Genomic DNA, 20,155 nt, shown 5'->3' with positions numbered 1-20,155 from the left:
AGTAAACTTTTTTGTACTTACGATTTCATTCATCATTAGTAGTAACATTTATAGTTTCATTAGTTATATATTTTATTAAATTTATCAGCGGTGCACATTTTCTCTTTATTCATGATGTACGTTTCGAATCTTCTCAAAAAGCAATGTCCACTTTTCAATGTTCACAACTTTGTTTTTATCTTCAACAAGTCGATCTCATCCGCTTTCTTCTCCTTCTTTTATGTTTTTATATTTATCCAATATATATACCCTTCTTTAGTTAATTGTATCCTTCTTTAGCCAGATTAAAGGTTTTCACTTTAGTTTCTTAACGTCCTTATTCCTTTTCTCCTCTTATAAATATTTCCTTTTTGTTTTGTTATTGAAATGAAACGATTATGCCCTTTAGGCTAAGAGAGACGATGATTAAAGCAAGTGAATGATGATGGAATAATTGGTGGAATGAGAAAGTGGGAGGAAACGGAAGTACCCTGGGAAAACCTACGGACAGATGTTGTCCATCACAAACTTACCTGGCCGGGGATCGAACCAGGGTCTCCACGTACCAGAGGTAAGTGTTTTGTTATTGTTTCTTGTATCTTTGATCTATCCCCTAATATTTGTGTGTTACTCTGTACATCACTGCAGTATGATGGCTTTCTTATTTCACTTTTTCTCCATTTGTTCGTTTCCTACCTGTTTTTAATTGTCTTGATTATTCCGTTTTCTTCTCTTACTTTTTTGTTTTCTAGTTGGAGATACTCGCTTTTAAACTCCGTGTTAGATTGCCATACTAGCAACTTAGTGCTTTTTTGAGGTTGATTGGCCAGCTTTTGATTTTTTGAAAGCTTCATCCACAGAATCCATGCTGAACTGAAAATTATACATCATTTGTGGAGCCATCTTTTTTGTTATTTCGTTCTTCTTTCCACTTGTTTCTTCCTCCACTTATTCTTCTTCATTCTCTTTCTATTGTTCTCTTGTTCGTTTTCCGAATCTGTCTTTTCTTCAACCGAAATATTTTTTTTTATCAGTGTTCTTTTTTGCCTTTAAGGATTTCCTTTTATTTTAATGATTTTACCTGCATGGTTATGACAACTAATTTTGTGCACCACACGCCTATACAGACAGCTTAGTTGCATATCTACATGCAAACCTTTAGAGGTTTCTCTTGTCGTCTTATATATCGGTAATTACTAGCAGATGCCCCATCTGTTCCTGTTAGTCAATACTTTGCGTTGTTCCTTCTGTACTTTCACCTGAACTCGAAGTCTTGCACAAAATTCAAACGTCTTGTATGGGGATCTATGGGAAGCAACCATGGGCGCTAATCCTGAGGGTGACGAGAGGGCCCAGGCCCCTAAGGTTTTCTTGGGCACAGTGCCGTAACAATGGGCAGTGCAAGCGGCACAACGCACCGGCACCCCGTCGAGGCCGTTAATTACTCATTCGGCTACTGAATACTTATATTTTATTATTCATTTCTTATGTGCGAGAGAAAATAATTGTCAGTTTTAAAATTGCCAGTAATTTTAGTAATATATTTTTTTTCTGTTTCTGAGGCTCCGAAACTAGAAGCCTCCCTGAACCCGTTTGTTACTCAATACTTAATACTTATATTGTTATTCACTTCTTATGTGTGGGAAAAATCATTGTCAATGTTAAAATTGTCAGCAATTTTATTACCATTTTTTGTTTTTGTTTTAGGCCCTCCTTATTTCTTATGTGCGAAAAATAATCATTGTGGTGAAATTCTAAATTACTTGTAGCTTTCGTAATATTTTTTTTTTCTTTTTGGGGGTCCCCAAGCCAAGGGGCATCGCTAAACCTGTTTATTACTCGGTACTAAATACTCATATTCTGTTATTTATTTCTTATGTGTGAAGAATTAATCTTTGTGAAATAAATAATATGAGTAATTATGGTAACGCTTTTTCCGTTTTTGGGCCTTGCCGATCATGCATTAACTTTCCTACGAAGGTCACTACGAACGTTTTGAGATGTGAAATAACTTACATACTTAAAATCAATTTAACACTTACATTTTCTCAAAGTATTCACCACTACACTGTACACACTTTTGCATCCTCGAAAACCACTTTTGGAAGCAGTGTTGCCAGTCTTTTTCTTCAAGTGTTGAAAGTTCATTCTCGTAAGCCACTACAGCTTCTTCAGGGCTGCAAAATCTTTTCCCACGCATGCGATCTTTGGTCCTGGGGAACATAAAAAATCACACGGGGCCAGGTCAAAGCTATACGGCGGATGAGTCATAAGTTTGACCTCCATAGATTCTAAAAACTGAATTGTGATGCTGGCCGTGTGCGCGGACGCGTTGTCATGATGAAGCAGGATTCCACGCAATCCAGTTCTTGGACTCCGTTCCCGAAGATTCTGGAACACTTTTGTTAGGCAAATAGTGGTGTACCACTGAGCAGTAACAGTCCTTTGTTCTTCAAGTGGAACAGTTGCAACATGGCCAGATTTGGAGGAAAAAGTTGCGACCATCTTCTTCCCCACACTTTGCGGTCGCTTCAGTTTCGTCTGGAAAGATCCAAACTGTAGACTGGCGTTTACTTTCAGGGTCAAATTGATAGATCCAAGCCTCATCACCAGTAACAATGTCAGAGACGCGTCGAGAATTGCCTCCATCAAATCTTGCAAGCATTTCTTCACACCATTCCACACGCATGCGCTTCTGCTGTTCAGTCAAAGTGTGAGGCACCCAACGAGATGAAACCTTCCTGAGCCGAAGATGATCATGAAGAATTTTTGTTACTGCTGGCGATCCAATGTTCACTGTAGATCCAATGTCCTTGAAAGTTGTAGGGCAACACAGCTGTTGCCGGACGTCCAGCTCTCTCTTCATCTTTAAGCGATGCCCAGCCTCTTCTGAACTTACCAAACCACCGAAAAATTGTAGTACGGGAAGGAGCAAGGTCCCCAAATGCCCCCTGCAAACGGTCAAGGCTTTGTGTCTCGTTCAAACCACTTCTGAAATCGTAAAGGATCATTGCCCGAAAATGGTCCCTTTCGAGCTCCACTCTAGACAGCCGAATACTGCTCACATCAACAAACAAGTGAAGGCGATACGGCCAAGCCGATAAGCGAGGCGAGTTAAAACTTGCTTCGCTCCTTCGCTCTGGATATCACTACCGAACGCAATTGTTGGAATTCAAATACTGTGCCACAACAATGCGTATCTCAAAACTTTCGTGGTGACCCTCGTATCAATTAAATTACAACGCAAGTTCTTTGAAAATGGTTACTTTATGGGAACAAAATCAGGAGCTAAAACTCCTCGACCATGGTTGTTTTATTCTTCTCTCATGGATAAAGTGTACTGTGAAACTTGTTGGTTATTTGGTGATAGATTGACAATATTCATGGTTGGGGACATCTTTCTTATAAAATAACTGTTCATGAGGGAAGTGTGATTCACATGGATACTACAAAGGTCAGAGTTAGTTGGATGAAAAATTCATTAGTATCAAGAAAATGACATAATTGGATCCATCAACTCATAAAAACATTTATCTACCTTTTGTTCAGATTTTTGCAGCGTTCCCTCTCGATTTGACCTTCAAATGACCTTGAACCTGACGTGATGGAGGTTAACTAACCTTGGATTCGGAATCAGAGACCCCAAAAACCCTAGTTTACCCTAATGAAACTTTTATACTTCATAGATAAAATGTCTACCTAATTATTATTTTCAGTTTACGAGGGAGCGTATGCCTTTAAGTGACGATATTAATCACCTGATATCTCAAAAACGTGGGGGTTAAGGGCTATGTTCCCATTCAGACTTTTCATCAGGGAACCAAAATACACAACATACTGTAATATCAGTCAATTTAAAGGAAACCAGATTTCCATAAGCTCTGAGCGGGGTCCTATTTGTATGTATCCTATCACATAAGATTCACTTGTCCGCAATTCTTGTCATTAAAACTTCAATTTATGTATAAATTAAAATATATTTATTTCTCGAACTCAGGTGGGCAATTGCCTTCCTGTTCCCCGGTGTTGTGCATAGCCCTGCCCGAAACAAAATCCTAAATACGCCACTGGTTTAGGCATTCTTAAGTAAACTCAAATTTTGGCATACATGTAGAGCAAAAGGAATTATTATTATTTTTGTTATTTTTATTCTAAAATTCGAGAAAAACTTTTAATCTCATTGGAATAGTTTAGGATAAAGGAATTTACTTATTACAAATTACGAGTAAAAGTGATTAGAAGTCCCGATATTCATCCAATACTGGTTTACTTTTGCACACCACATTTTGGAAGTTTTACAGATAAAATTCAATACTTTGTATGAAAAGGGAGATTTATAAAGAAATTTCTGCAGGCGATAAAATTGAATACAAAGTAATACATCAGTATTTTACGTTTACAAGTGTACGATTACTAGTGTAAAATTATTATAAGTGCTTTATGACGGATAAAATAAGTGAGTGCATATGGAAAATGACTGTATTAAATACTATTTTCCACCGGTGGTATATCTCTGCAGTGTACAGAAGCTGTATTTTATGTTTAAAAGTGGAGCGTTATAGTATGAAACCATGAGAAGTGCTATTGAAACTCGTATAATTGCCAAAACCTACGTGTTTTCACTACGCGTATACCCACCGTCGCTGATACGCCTGCTCCCTTCGGACGCACCCGCTCGCTGTCGCTCGAGCTCACCAGTTTCGCCCTGTCTGACTAGGTTAGATAGCATTCGAGCTTTTTAGTGACCATTTAGTACAGGATGTGTTGTTTAGTACAGGTTTGTGTTTGTTTCTTTTCACTGTAGTTCTTATGCCATACAACCGGAAGCGGTATATATACGCAAATCATAAAAGAATTGTAATTTATCACCAGATACTTCTGATGGCCCTCTTGAATTTTATCTACGCCAATTGCGAAATTTTCATGTCGACCAGAGTAAGTCATTTATGAGATAAGAAGAAGGAAATTAGTGAAAGAATTATAATTTTTCAATATTATTTCCAAAAGGAAATCTATATGATTCAATCATCATCTTTTATCATCATTCATAAATTTAATCAATTTTTACATTAAAATTACTAATTATATCACAAAGCAATTATCAAAACTCGGTGGTATACAAGGGCGCCCATGTTGTGGTTTCCAAGGGAGGGCAAGTATAAGCAACGTTTCAAATATAGTTTCAAGTTTTGCTGTAACTAATGTAAAAATTCTATTGGGTTTTCGATATTCCCAAGTACAATTTCCTCTTAGGGGTGGGGGCGATTGCTCCACCTTGCCCCCCCTGATGGGCGCCCTTGGTGGTATAGGTGACTGAGACCAAGGGCTGTACCTGAAAAAAACAAACTTCAATTAGGTTAAGAAAGAAGAAAAGTAGATCACGAGTTATGTGTTTTGATAATAAAATGCCGATTTATATTTCAGTATAATGCCATTAAAAAGGAAAAGAGAAAATGTCTGAATATGAAGATATTTCAAGTAAGTATTTTTAGTATGGTTGAGCAGTAGAATGTATTCTTACTTCAGAAAGATGGCTAGATAGATAATATTGAAAATAGTTTTATATATTACTCGTGAGATTCTGATGAGATAGTTCTTAACTGTTTAATACTTTTTCTACCGCAATTTAGATTATATATACATTTCTCATTTTCATGCTGTCCTATTTTATGTCCATAGGCATAATTTCATTATTTATGTAATTCATTGATCAGAAAACGCACTGCTAGTAAGTAATAAATTATTTCTTATTGCACTGCTGAGTGCGATTGGTGCAGATTAACTTTTGAAGGGCTCATTCATATGGCTTTCCGGGTATGGCTTTTTGTGTAATCTTCTGACCCGAGAGCGATATCTTTCTATAAGATATTCGGTATTATAGATTATGTAGATTTCGTATGTCGAAAGTTTCTAGATACTAAAATTCAAATAGCGTTGCTGTAGTGAAACATATCACGGCTTGTGTATAGCCCGCTCCCCCCAGTTCTTTGTCACCGGAACTGGAAGAGTCACTACTACTACTGCTATTACTAGTACTACTACTACTATTACTACTACTACAGCTACTACTACTACTACTACTGCTACTACTACTAGTACTACTACCGCTACTACTACTTATACTAAAGCCTCCTTACCACAAGATTTACATCTTAAATCTTGATAATATGTGATTCCGATTCATTATGAACTAATATGAATCGTTAGAATCACTATGATTCGTTAAAAATCACTGGGGGGAGCGGGCTATACTCAATCCCATATCACTTTTAAAAGCGTATGCCCTATAGTGCTGAAAGGTATTACTACAAGGATGCAGGTAGGGGCCTGGAAGTGTAGGTTATTTTGAGCCTGTTAGTTGGCACAATGTAGCTCAAGCTACGTGATTATCGTACAATGATATTTTACTATTTTAAGTACGGTTTAAATCAAGAGCAGTGCCGTGTTCATTTAGAAAAATGTTTGGGGGACTCTACCACTTCACCTGCGACCGTTTTTAATTGGTTTGCGGGGCGAAAAGGCCTGAGATGAGTCTCGCTCTGGGCGCCCTAGCACCGTAGTTATGGATGGAAATGTTGTAGTAGAAAGAAACCTTGTGAAAAAGGATCCCTATATCATATACGAGTAAATTTAGTCAACCTGGACAATTGGATCAACTGTAGCCCAGTCCACAATAAAAGATTATCTCGATCTCTCCAACCATTGAGATAGCTGGGTCCCACATGTACTTACGTCTGAGCAAAAGGGTGACCGCGTGAAGTGGTGCGGCTATATGCGTTTTGCAGGGGAAAGTAAAGATGTTTATAATGTCGTTACAGGTGACGAAACATGAAGTTACAACTATGACACCGAAATAAAACAGCAGTTGACAGTTTTTTTTTGTTTTTTTTTCAAAATGAAATTCCACCTTCGAAAGTTAAACGAGCACGGAGCGTAGGTAAATTTATGGAGGCATCTTTTTTCTCTAAGATAGGCAATGTAGCAACTATACAATTTGATGATCGAGTTACTTATTGGTTTCCGAGTGTCATTGAAGCTTGAAACTCTGCCCACCGAAAGTCTCCATTGTCTTTCTTCTTCGTCAGGACAATGCATAGTCACACACAGCAATAAAAACTTTCCATAGGAAAGTTGAATCCATTTTTTACCGCACTCGGCTTATTCTCCAGATTTAGCTCCTTGTAATTTTATCTTCTTCCCAAAACTCAACAAAAGTTTTGAGGACGTACCTTTCAAGCATGTGAAGAGGTTATCGCAGTGCATAATAATGAAATTTCTGGTTCCAAAGTGTATTGATGCTTGTGGAGATTTTTTGAAAAATTGTAAAAGGTTTTATGTAACTAAGTTGATTTTTCAGAGTATCTGGGAACTTTCGGCATGCCCTTCGTATCAATTCTTCGCCAAAATTAATTTTGTCGAGCAGGTGACAATAAGAAGTTTAGTTATTTGGATATGATAATCAATCAGTATGATGAGAGACATCTAACGAGCTAATTAGATCTTCGATTTCTGAATAGCATCTCATGAGGTTTCCATATGAGGGGTAAAAGTGAGGGGTAACGCGGGAGGATGCCCTCCCCCACCTCGAAAAAATATATACGGTGTCCCCGCAGTTCCTAAAAAAATACAATGAGCAAAGATAGACAGGGGGAACGGCGTGACGTCATGCTGCTACCTACCGTCCCCCTACCTTTTCAGATCCACTTTTACCCGTCCCATATAAAATAAATTAAATTGCGATTACATATTATCATTCTCGTACAGGCACGTCCTTTAGGAAACAGTATGCCAACGCAGACCTCTCTCAATTTAATTTTGCCCTGACAAAATTTTCTGAAAAAATGTCTGATAATAAATGTGTGGTTTTAGAGATATCTAAAGGAAAAGGTGGTAAATGTTACTATGGGAAATTTTATAGTAAATATTTTCATAAGAATTGCATGGATATTATATAAAGTATCACAAGTGATAATAACAGTAATTTGATAACCAGGCTAAAATGATTGGAAACAATACACTCAGGAGCGGAGCGGCGAATAGGGGGGTAAGAGGGGACAGTTGCTCCTCCACCTTTTGAAGTGACCCCTTAATGCATATAGTTTCATTTGGAAATGTAAAGTTTTCGAATGCATTACTGGTTCATAGAAAAAATGGTGCCATATAATATTTGTCGTTGCGTGAATACATATTGGTTATTTGTCTTCTAAATTGAGTTTTAATTGCAGTACAAAGTAATTAATATTGCAATTGCGTATTCCTTTAAATGTCGTAGTATATGCTTGTAGTATTTACTGTCTTTCATTTTCTAAGAACAATAACATACATTTAATGGCATGTGTGGAATAAAAAATTATAAGTTGTTCATTAATATCCAGTTTCAATGCAACTTCCACAAAACAAGCCTCATTATTCATTACTATGATTAATATTATTCTTTCTATTTATCTGTTTTGCAAATTTGTTATTAAATAATCTGATTACACAATTTTCCAGACAGAATTTTAAGATGTTCATGAGCAAGGAATCAAATCTCTTCTTACACCTTCCTTGTTTAAGAGTACAAAGGGTTAGTACCTACTTTCGTTGCTCTTGTCAATTTAATTAATAAAATATGAAATACGATATACGGCATTTTAACTGAAAAAGATAGTATCCAATTAGTTATACAACCTTTCGTCAAAGTGTTAGAAACAATCAGGAAAATAACAATGATATACAAATACTCAGATTATGTCTTCCCCCCCCCCCCCTCCTCACTTTTAACGTCCAATTGCCACCACTGAACTCACTTATTTATATGGATTTAGGTGTTTTCAAACGATAAAAATTATGAACGTTTATTGAATGTTGTTTGTTTAGTGCTCTTACCTATCCTTGATTACTTCAATTTTGTCTGTGTACGTAACAAATTGTTGCCAAATGCATCCTAGTAATCCTGAGACGTAAATGTTTTGCAGATTCCCAATTACATCGTCCAGACAATACGGAGATGTTGTATCGGTAAAAACCAGGAGAAAGTGTACAGAGTAAATGCTAAAGAGACAAAAAGAATTCCTTGTGAACCGCCATGTTGTGACGGAGGTCCAGAAGCTTCTAAAGATATTCCGGAAGGTTATATGAAACTGAAGCAACTTCAAGAAAACTTTCAGGTGACTTACAGTTGAAACATTCTTTTAAAATACTATAAAGATTCAGTGTTTTAGATTAGAGCTAAAAGATGGTACACGGAAGTTTGAAGTTTCCCATCAGCTTTTATCATAAAAGTTTTCTCTTGTGTACAATAGTAACAAGTATTACAGATAAAATGTAAGTTCCTCTAAGTAACTTGGTGATATGCTGGTGAGTTATTAGGAGCCCAATGACCATCATCTTAGCGCCTGTTGGATTAATGCCTCTTCAATGACCAGGCGTCTTAGGTCCGTTACACAGTCACGCGGAGCTCCGCGCGCGTAGTCCCGCGTGGCAAAATTGTTCTATTGTTTCTTATGAGTGCATACATAGTCACGCGGAGCCTCCGCGTGGCCCTATCCGCGCTTCGCCTTCGCGAGGCGGATAGGGCCATTGAGCAAATGGGTGCTTACATAGTCAAGCGGAACTCTGCGCGCGGAGCAGCCACATCCCTTTAAAATGTAAAGAGCAAGGTGCATAGTAGCAAAATCAAAGTGGAGATTGATCCAGAAAGACTTATTACAGAAGATGAATTAAGACCATGTTTGTGGTATCCCGCTTGCATAGAATACGAAAATCGTGAGATTCGCAATTTTTCCAATTAATTCATCGAACGACCGGACTGACATGTTAAAGTAATTGTGGAACGTTTTCTCATTTTCTCGCAAACCTACATACAGGGTCACAAAAGCTCCCTTCAAACTTCTTTGAGTAACTAAGGGGTGGCTTTGGAACCGCCTATTTTTCTGTGTCCTTCGTTTTCTCTTCTTACAGAGATAATAAGAAGCCACTATTGCTGTTTCGATCTTACTCATGTTGACTCGCAACACTGACTGAGGAGAATTGTATATGTAATCACGTGACGCGTAGCGCGTAGCTACGGATGACTGTAAGCACACACGCGTAGCGCGGAAGACGCACGACTGTGTAACGGACCTTAGAGAGTAGGTAGTTGACCAATTACTGGAGATTGATGACTTCCGTGGTATTCTGTCTCCTTTTATCCAAAAATGTTGCTGACTTTGAATTTACGTCACTTGTCGATTGTTGCCGATCTTTGACAACGTCTTCTTCGTGGTTGTCGTCTGAAGTGTGCTTACAGCCAGCACATGGTGTTGGAAGCACTTGGAACTTTGCAATGCACATAAAACTGATGCTGTTCAATAATTATTTTACCAGTCTTTTTCTGATTCTATTTTATTAAATCTAGATATGGTGTCACGTAAGAAGGACCCGGACAAAAGGGCGAGGACAGAAAGGCCCGAGTCAAAACGGCCCCGCGTGAAAAGGACCCCACGTTAAAAAAGCCTGAGATAGCCTGAAAAGATTCAGAAGTATAAAAACTATTATTAAATGAAAAATATTCTTTGGACAGTACCTGATTTATTTGTGTTGAAAGAACACATGTGAAAAAATATAAGATTAGTAAAAAAATATTGACAGACCAGCAATAACGATACGTGTGGAAGGAGGAAAAGTAAATGTTGCAGATGGGTATTGATGCGAAAACTGCATTAAATGGAGTATGGACCTCGAGGCAGATACTTTCGATTCCGCGATATTTGATATTACACAATATTTTTTGAATGGAGAGGCGTAGGTTTGACACATTAATTTAGACTAGACTTTTCCCACAAATGAGAATAAGAACTCATTTTTAAAATCTATGATCATTAGTTTGCGAGATAGGGTGCTACGTTTGACATTTTGTATCTAATAGACCAAAGTATCTGGACAGACAATGAGACACGTAGACGGAGGGAAGCAAAAGGTTCCAGGTGTGTGTTGATGCGAAAATTGCATTGAGTGAGAGTGTGGACATAATCTTGAATTCCGCCATATTGGATATACAATATTTTTTAATGGAAAACAGTATGTGTGGCACATCAATTTAGGCTTCCTCTTTCTTTTACGAGACAGGTGTGCTATGTGTAACATTTGTATCTAGTAGACAAAAGTATCAGGACAATCCAGTAATAATATGGGGGAGGAAAAGCAAATGTTACAAGTGTGTATTGTTGCAAAAACTGTATTGAATGGGAATGTGGACATTGTTCATCACATAAATAACATGAACCAAATTACTATAAAATGTCCTCAAGAGTTATGTTATCCCTCCAAGTTAATACAGTTAGTATTTAACAGCAAACATACGATTTACAACTTCCTTTAAGAATTTCGGCATGGTTGCTACAATTTTCCTGGTATAGTATGGGGAAATATTGTTCCACGCTCTATGCAAGGCTTTTCTCAAACCTTTTACCGTATCTCGTACATATTGACCTTACGTTGCAATTCTCCCAAAGATTCTCAATGGGGTTAAAATTGGTACTGTGAGGTAGGGTTTCGCGCACATTTGGGCAGTTTAAAACAATCACTTCTTTACAATATACACTTTGTTCGGGATCAATATCTTGATAAAATTAAAAGTCCTCATTATTTTCAATTTTTCGTATTTGGGTGAAAACTTGTCCTAAGAACGTTAAGATATATTTCTCTTACCAGAATCTCATCAACACACATTAACTCACCAACGTCTGATGAACATATATAACCCAAACCATTACACTTGCTCCTTCGTATTTTACGGTAGGCTGGAAGTTCTTGACACCTATCTCTGTATTTACTTGTCGAAAAACTATTATTAAACTATCATGTCCCTGCAGGTTTAATTTACGTCGATATACAACACATATTCCCACCAATTTAGGGCTTATCTTCATAAGCTCTAGAAAATTTTAGTATCTTATATTTCTTAATTCTTCTTTTGAATAATACATGGTTTCTTTCTAGCTATTCTACCATTATATCCTTCCCGTTAAATCCACACGGTACAATATACTGATCAGACAAAACGTTACAACCAGTTACTATTTGAACGAAGTCGTTAAGCTGTACTGAATATTCGAAACTGCACATTAAGAGCATCACGTACTCTACAATATTTTACAAATGGAAGCAAACGAACAGGAACGTTAAAAACACAATGAACACCCTCTTGATTACTTCCTTGTACCAATACTTTCCTCTGCTAGAAATATACGTCAAACGTAGCAACCCTTTCTCGTAAACGAATGGCGGTCGTTCAAAAATCAGTTCAGATTATCGTTCCTAGGAGGATCTAGCCTAAATTTGTGTCACACAAATACCTCTTTCTATTTAAAAATATTGTATGGTATATATTGCGCGGAATTCAAAATGGTTGCCATGATGTACAGTCATGTCCAAAATGATTGTCGCATATCTATAACTCTTTTTGTGGGAATGTAATTTGATAATGATTTTGCAGGGTACTTTTAAAACTGATTCTGTATGTATTATTGGGATATGTATATTTGTGGTAAATTTCATAGGAAAAGAATTATAAATAAAATTAGAATGAGTAAAACAAAATGTTGCTAAATGGACAAGAAAGTTTTATTTTCGTTTTACTGTTCTTATTTACTGCTCTTTTGACATGAAATTTACCACATACACCCTCCATTCCAAAAGAAACCGAACTTTTAAAAACAAATAGTACCACTAGTGTCATCTGTTGTAATATTTTACCGGTAGATGGCGTAGTCCCTCATTGACAACTGGTATAAATGTCATGACATTTGGATGCACGGCAACAAAGTTATTGAGTTTCAACTGTCAGTGTGTTGTGTACATCGGTCGGAAAATGAGTTTCAAACAACGAGCTGCAATTGAGTTTTGTGTTAAACTGGGTAAAACGTTTAGTGAAACGCACCAAATGCTACAAAATGCATATGGTGATGAGTGTCTATCCCGTACGCAAGTTTACGAGTGGTTCAGGCGATTCAAATCGGGTAGAGAGACGCTGGATGATGACGAAAGATCAGGCCGTCCCAGAACCGGATTATCGGAAGAGAACATCGAAAAAGTGCGTGAATTCATCAAACATAACAAAAAAATCGTCGGTGAAAGTTATTGAAATGGAATTAGGCATTCGTCAAACAACAGCATACCGCATTTTGACCGGTTTTGGGCCTTAAGAAGGTTAATTCGCGGTTTGTACCACACAAACTCACCGAAGACCAAAAAGTTGATCGAATTGCGCATTGCAAAGACATCGTTAAAAGTGCTCGGCAGGATCGAAACTTCTTGAAATCGATTGTAACTGGTGACGAGACGTGGTGTTTTGAATATGAGCCCGAAACAAAGCGGCAAAGTGCTGAATGGAGAGCGCTGGATGAAGGAACACCCAAAAAAAGTCGCTTGGTGAAGTCAAAAGTTAAGGTGATGCTGATTTGTTTTTACGATTCAAAAGGAATTATCCACAAAGAATTTGTTCAGCCCGGCCAGACAGTCACTGGAGAGTTTTACTTAGGCGTCATGAAGCGTTTGCTGGCAAGAATTCGTCGTATTCGGCCCGAATATCGCGAAATCGGCAGTTGGACTCTTTTGGACGATAATGCACCATCACATCGTTCGCGACTTGTAACTGAATTTTTGGTCAAAAATCACATTATTCGGTTGCATTACCCGCCCTATTCACCAGATCTTGCTCCGTGCGATTTCTATCTGTTCCCGAAACTGCATTTGGCGATGAAAGGAAAGTGGCACGCATCGATTGATGCCATTGAGAAGGCGACGACCGCCGTCCTAAAGACCATTCCAATAAATGACATGGAGAAGTCGTTTGACAACTTGTTGGAACGTGCAAATATGTGTATCGATGCAGAAGGGGAATACATTGATTAATAAAAATGATTTGTTCCAAAATGTACATTGCTTTTTTGTTTTTTTTTAAAACGTTCGGTTTCTTTTGGAATGGAGGGTGTACATGTCTTTGCTCATTATAAACATACACCGTGTACTAACATTATAAGAAATACCTAGCAAAATCGTTATCAAAGTATATTCCTAAAACAACATATTTATAGACGTGGAACAATCATTTTGGACATAAGTGTACATGCAATCCTTTAACGCAGTTTCAACACCAATACCAACCTGTAACGTTTTCATTTCCTTTGTCCACTCGGGTCTTTTTTACTGCCCTGCCATGACACTTTTTTCTCTTAGATACAGGTCAAACATAGCACACCCTGTCTCATAAACAGATGGCAATGTGTCAAACTGAGTTCCCATTCTCATTTGTGGGAATATTCAAGTCTAAATTGAAGTGTAAAATCATAGCCTTTTCCGTTCAAAGAAAAAAGTACGATCTGTAATATAGTGGAATTCAAGATGGCTTGCACTTTGACCACACTCCAAATCAATGCAATTTTTTGCAATAATATCAATTGCAACATTTAATTTTATTCCGTCCACCTTTGTCATTATTGTTCTGTCCCAATACATTTTACTAACCATGTTTACAGATCCACATGTACATTCTTACAGCAAAATTAAAGAAATGTTTTCAACAGAATATTTTTCATACTAATATGTGCTTTTATACTTTGATCCAGGGGCAGAAATGGAATTTTAGAACTAAGGAAACAGTCATTATTAGATAAAGTGTGATTGCGCCATGTCTCGAGAATACAAGCTCAAAGAGACGCGGGTGAAAGCAAACCTCCATGGAGAACCAACTTAAGCGATAACGATTGTTGCAGAACAAACAGCAACCAAACAAAATTAAGATCACCATTCAAGTTTCCTTTTTGTTACTAATAACCATTGATATTCTTCCTTCTGTTGGACAAAAACTTCAACTTACTAAGGGGACACTAGGCCCTATCTCCTCGTGCATCCCTGATTTCCACTCCTGCCTTGATTTCAGGCTTTCTGGCTGTGGGACCATTTCTATCCGGGCCCTTTTGACGCGGAGCCGTTTTGACTCTGGCCTTTTTGTCCGGGCCCTTCTGACAAGTAATCCCAGATATTTATGCGCTGTAAATTATTTGAATGTGTATTTTGAAAAGAGAAATTAACTGCTATGGTTATAAATAATTTTAAGGAAAGTAATTTAATTTTGGGAATTAAGAAACTTTGAGAACGGTATATTGCCAGTAGAGGGAACTACTTTGAGGGGAACAGTGCTTAAAATGTTGGAAAACGACCAATATAGATTTGGTCTGGTAATTGGACTGACTCCCTTGTACCGTTATACACTATATAACGGTAAATTGAGGGCCCGAGTGAGAGGAGCTGTGCCACCTCGACAAGAAATGGAAATAGAGTTTTCTAAAGCATCGTATTGCGTTAGTACAATAATAGGTCAATTTTTTACTTCTTAACTTATTATTAAGTAAATTATACATAAGGAAAAATATGAACTTCAATGTAAATGGCATTTATTATGAAATGCATGATATAATGTTTGTACTATACCATGTGGAAAAATCAATCATCAAAGAGTTTTAATATGAATTAAATACCTTTGCTTTAGTGACAATCATGTTCACAGATTTACATATGAACTACAGAAAGACAGCATATCTTCTGGAGTATCTTTACTGTCCATTATTTCTGTGAATTTTTAGCAAACATCACGAAAAACTTGATGAGTATGTAGCATTATTGCCATGAGATCTTTTAACTTCAGGGCTGATATGGGTCATCCATGTGAATCGATTAGTGGTAATTCTTCAAGAAGTGTAGTACATAAGAATAATCAACCACGAGATCTCTTCTGGTTTTGGAGCGGTAAAATGGCATCTTTTTGAAGAGTTTCGTGTCAAAATAGGTATATTTGAATATGAGTGTGCCTGGTAGTGTTCTATCAAATTTCCCCTCAGTTATTTACGTAATATTCTTACGCTTTTGCATTCGGTTGGAATGCTTTTGTCGTCGTTTTGAAGAAATAAAAGAAACGATAATCGTTAACTTCGGAAATATAGCTCACTGGTAGAATGAAGAGGTATCTGAGAAGACGACGAATGTTATAGTCTATAAGGAATACGAGTTGAAATAAATAACTACGACTATTAAAAAAAGAAAGTCGAGGGTTTTGGTTTGGGAAGAAAGAAAAGGAAAAGCGTTAGGACGTTTAGGACTTTAGATGTGTGTTTCGTACCTCAGCTCCTGAACGTCGACTGGTCATCTCCATGACTTGGCTTCTGTTCCAAATTGGCGTGAAAGTTGGAATAAACCTCTCCTGCTGTTGCTCACACTCGCTTCTCTCGCGCTTCTCGTGCACTCCTCCTATCTTCCGGGTCCTGGGACGTTTTATAACATCCAAAGAAGGAAGATAGCCATCGAAAAGACGGAAAACATCCTAAGTACGCACGTGTAAGGATTGAGGAAAATGCAAGGTAAATGGAATTCTCGACTTGTTTAATTATTAGTCAACAGTTACAGAACAGTTCGGTTACATCAGGTTATATAAGTTACACAGAATTACAAAGAATGAGAAATCGTCTGCTGAAGAGAATTATTAAATGTTTGCTGACTGTCTTATTATTCCAAGTTATGACTGATTTTCGTCATCCATAGAAAATAAAGAAAAGAAAAAATGAAAAAGTAAAATCGTTATTAAATCTTGAATTGTCTTTATACTGAATATTAATAATATGGGGGAAATCCAATATCTACAATATGAAGCTAGCACCGGATATTGCAACACTACTCCGCACTCTTTTACTGTTCAACTGCTAGTACCTCTTCTATTGCCGATACTAGCATTACCGGTAAGTGGCATAGCTCCTTTCACTCAAAATGCTCCTGGGGACGTATTCATGCATTCAGAATGTCTGCTGCAAAAAACGCGCGAGTTATGTCATTCGCAAAGAGTGAAACACGTTCTTCAAAACAATCATCACAAATCAATGGTTGTTCACAATTGTTTCAGGACGTCAATAATAAACCTTGAAACAATAATCAAAGAAAGGAATCTTTTATTCCTGGATAAATAAGTAGGAAGTGAACTTTGTGGTGGACAAACACTGTCTGCTTGGGTTTTCTCGGAGTTCACCCGTTTCCTCCCACGTTGTTCATTGCACCATTCCATTAATTTCTCATCATCACCGTCTCCTTTAGCCTAGCTGGCATAAACGTGGGACGTAAAACTCAAAGATTTCATTTCCATTTTCAGAGGAAATAGGTAGGTGTCAAAATGACCCCCGTGGTAGTTCTAGGTAAATCACCATTTTTTTTAAAGAAAACCAAATATAATTGAAATAAGGTATTAAGGATATAATCACTCTGGTTACACAGAAGAAAAGTGGTGCCATATGTTTTGCATATTTTAATTAATGTTCAAATTAAAGGATGGTGAATGACGGTGAGGGGGCAAAATGACCCCTTTGGTAGTTCGTGTGTTAACTCTCCACTCAACGTTGTGTGTGTGTGTGCTTCATCATGTTCTCTTGTGTTATGCTTCTTGTATGTTCTTCTTAAGAGAAGGAGGTGATGAATTTGAATATTTCACGTTTTTAAGAACTCTCAATGCTAAGTTAAATATAATGTCTGGGATGAAGAAATTCGGAAATAGGCCAGAACTGTTTCCACGTACTCAGAAGCTTCTTAAATCTACTAAGTCTGCTTACCGTAACTACCAAGTATACTTAGAAAACCTAAGAAAGCAAGAAGCTCAAAAGAAGAAACAAAACAACAAACAAAGAGAGAAGTGATGGAGAAATTAACAAAATAAAAAAGGGGCATGATGAGATTTTGGTCACTTTTTCGTGTGCTTTTGGTAACTTCAACTATTTGCAAGAGACCAAACTACTATGAGCACTGGGATTATTAAAATTAGGTTATATTAAAAAAGACAAAACAGAAAGATACAAAATATCTGTAAATTGAAAAACTGGATTTCTGGAAAACAATTAAATCAATCAATAATTTTCTTATGAGAAATATTCAGAACCAATGACGTAGCCAGGAAGTGGCAGAAGCGGAGATCAAATAATATTACAACAATTAACGTTAACAACAGGGTTAGAATATTAAAATAATGAAATTGCAACTATGTAGCCTATAGTATTAATTACCAAACGAATGTGTTTTGAGCATGGGACGAGGGAATTAATATTTTGAAAAAATCACTCACTAAAACTTGCTGGGGGTGAATAAATTGAAATAATGGCAGAATTTTGCAAAATAATTACAATAATTCGTATGTAATCAATGCACATGTAATTACTGGGTACAATATTGGTGCTTAATTTCTAATACAGTGAAACCTCTCTTAACGGACACCTCTCAATAGTGGACACCTTCATAAGAGGACAAGCTTTCTTATTCTTCCATGCCATAAATATGTGCGGTGTGATGTTATGAGAGAGAACACTTCCTTTTAGGGACATCTCTTATTTACGGACAAATAATCGGTTCCATCGATGTCCGTTTTGAGAGGTTTCACTGTATTACTTAGTTTAATAATAATAATAAATACTCAAATGTGTGAACTTCCTTTATTGAACTTATCACTGCGAAGAGCTGATATTATTATTATTATTATTATTATTATTATTATTATTATTATTATTATTATTATTATTAGTAGTAGTAGTAGTAGTAGTAGTAGTAGTAGTAGTAGTAGTAGTAGTAGTAGTATTGCAATAGTTGGGTAACAAAATATACTGTTTTCTTTGAGTTTGTTCAAAAAATGTTCACTATTCTGAGAGTACCCCCCCTTTTATTTTAAACATTCCCCCGAGTAAAAATTTCTGGCGTACTTACTGAATATATTAATGTAGAACTACGCCTATCATTTATATACGATTATGATCAAAAAGATAATAATGTCGTAATTCTGGAAACAAAAATAAATAAAATGAAATAAATTCCTCTTAGCCCAGCCATGCCTTTCTCCTCCACCAAAATTTCTTCACTTCTCTCACCTCAGAGAGGGTGTAGCCCTCTAAAAGGGAACTAGCCTATGGCTAGCACTATAAAAAGAACGTACGGAAAAGGTTCATAAGCTTCATAATACATTGTATACTTTTTAGATAGGGAAGATCAGGTAGCAGTGACGTATGTTATTCCTCAATCTTCCCTAATCATTATGCGTGTGTATAAAAATAGTAAATCAGAAATTCTGTCTCGTACAAATTGAATGAGAATCTAGGAAGAAAGAGGACAACCATGAAAAAAGTTGCTGATAAGATTATATCGCGAAGAGTCTTATCCCCATCCCCTCTTCACAAGCAAAATCTGAATTGACTCTAGGATACTAAGCCCAACGTTAGTTAACTATTAATAATCAAGTAATAGCAGCGCTTATTCTGATACTAAATGAAGGTGATACAATGTGTGCAATCAAAATACAATAATAGCAAACCAAATCGATCCATTTTACAAGTTAGTATTATTATTTACAAATATTTTTGAAGTAGTTCTTTTATGTTTACTAGATGGCAGCAGCTACAATATTGTAATTTCACAGATAGTTTCCCTGATTCGTTGAAATAACATAACATTCTTTTAAAAGCGCTAATAGAAAATTATTATGTTTTCGATACTTCTAAGATATACTTAATATAATGAATAACCTGTATGTAATTTTTACAATTTATCTCAGTGCTCATGAGTGTATAGATATATATAACCGAAATAAAGTGTTACTAACGCGTTTAAGAAAGAAGTTCGTCCACTCTTCTTTAGAAAAAATACTTTTTGGAAGGGGGCGATCAGGTAGCAGTCACGTTTGTGATTCCTTAATCGCCCCTAATTGTTATACTTGAGTATAAAAATAGAAAACCAGAATGTCTTCTGCCTCGCTCGAAACTGGGTATGGGTACGATGACTTTCTTCCGTGAATAGATTCATTTACTCTGATCACGAGCGGATCCAGGACCGACTTCGGGGGGGGGGGGGGGGGTTGTCAAACTGCTACTTCTAAGGGCTCCAAACTTTGGGATGGGTTTTATTTATATACATAAAATAGGAAAGTTTCCTCTTCTGGGGGCGATCGCCCCTCCCCTGGATCCGCTTCTGACTCTGATATTGATTTGCTCATAGGAATACTTTAGATTTTAGCGTGTTCTCTTCGCGCAAGTGAATTGGTTAGGAGTAATTCGGTTATTGAGTCAATTATTTTTCCGCACATCTATTTTGCACAAATGAGTTATTCGATCGTGTGAATTGAGTGGAAATTATCCAATCATAT

The 20,155-nt window shown here is 36.9% G+C and overlaps 1 protein-coding gene across 2 annotated transcripts in view; it reads left to right on the top strand.

Moving 5' to 3' along the window:
• The first annotated feature begins 5,325 nt into the window (after window positions 1-5,325).
• LOC145663531 (cytochrome c oxidase subunit 7A, mitochondrial-like) overlaps window positions 5,326-20,155 on the top strand; it is a 55,010-nt gene continuing 40,180 nt past the window's right edge. For both annotated transcript variants that reach the window (XM_081729641.1, XM_081729639.1), the window contains exons 1-2: window positions 5,326-5,457; window positions 8,937-9,128. In XM_081729641.1, the coding sequence (XP_081585767.1) occupies window positions 5,443-5,457; window positions 8,937-9,128 (207 nt within the window). In that variant the 5' untranslated portion in view covers window positions 5,326-5,442. The remainder of the gene's footprint in view (window positions 5,458-8,936; window positions 9,129-20,155) is intronic.

This window comes from Thermobia domestica, chromosome 11, assembly GCF_964235325.1.
Source record: "Thermobia domestica chromosome 11, izTheDome1.hap1.1, whole genome shotgun sequence".
NCBI classification, from domain to species: domain Eukaryota; kingdom Metazoa; phylum Arthropoda; class Insecta; order Zygentoma; family Lepismatidae; genus Thermobia; species Thermobia domestica.
Note: the sequence above shows the minus strand (reverse complement) of the source record. Positions and strands in the feature narration are given on the sequence as shown.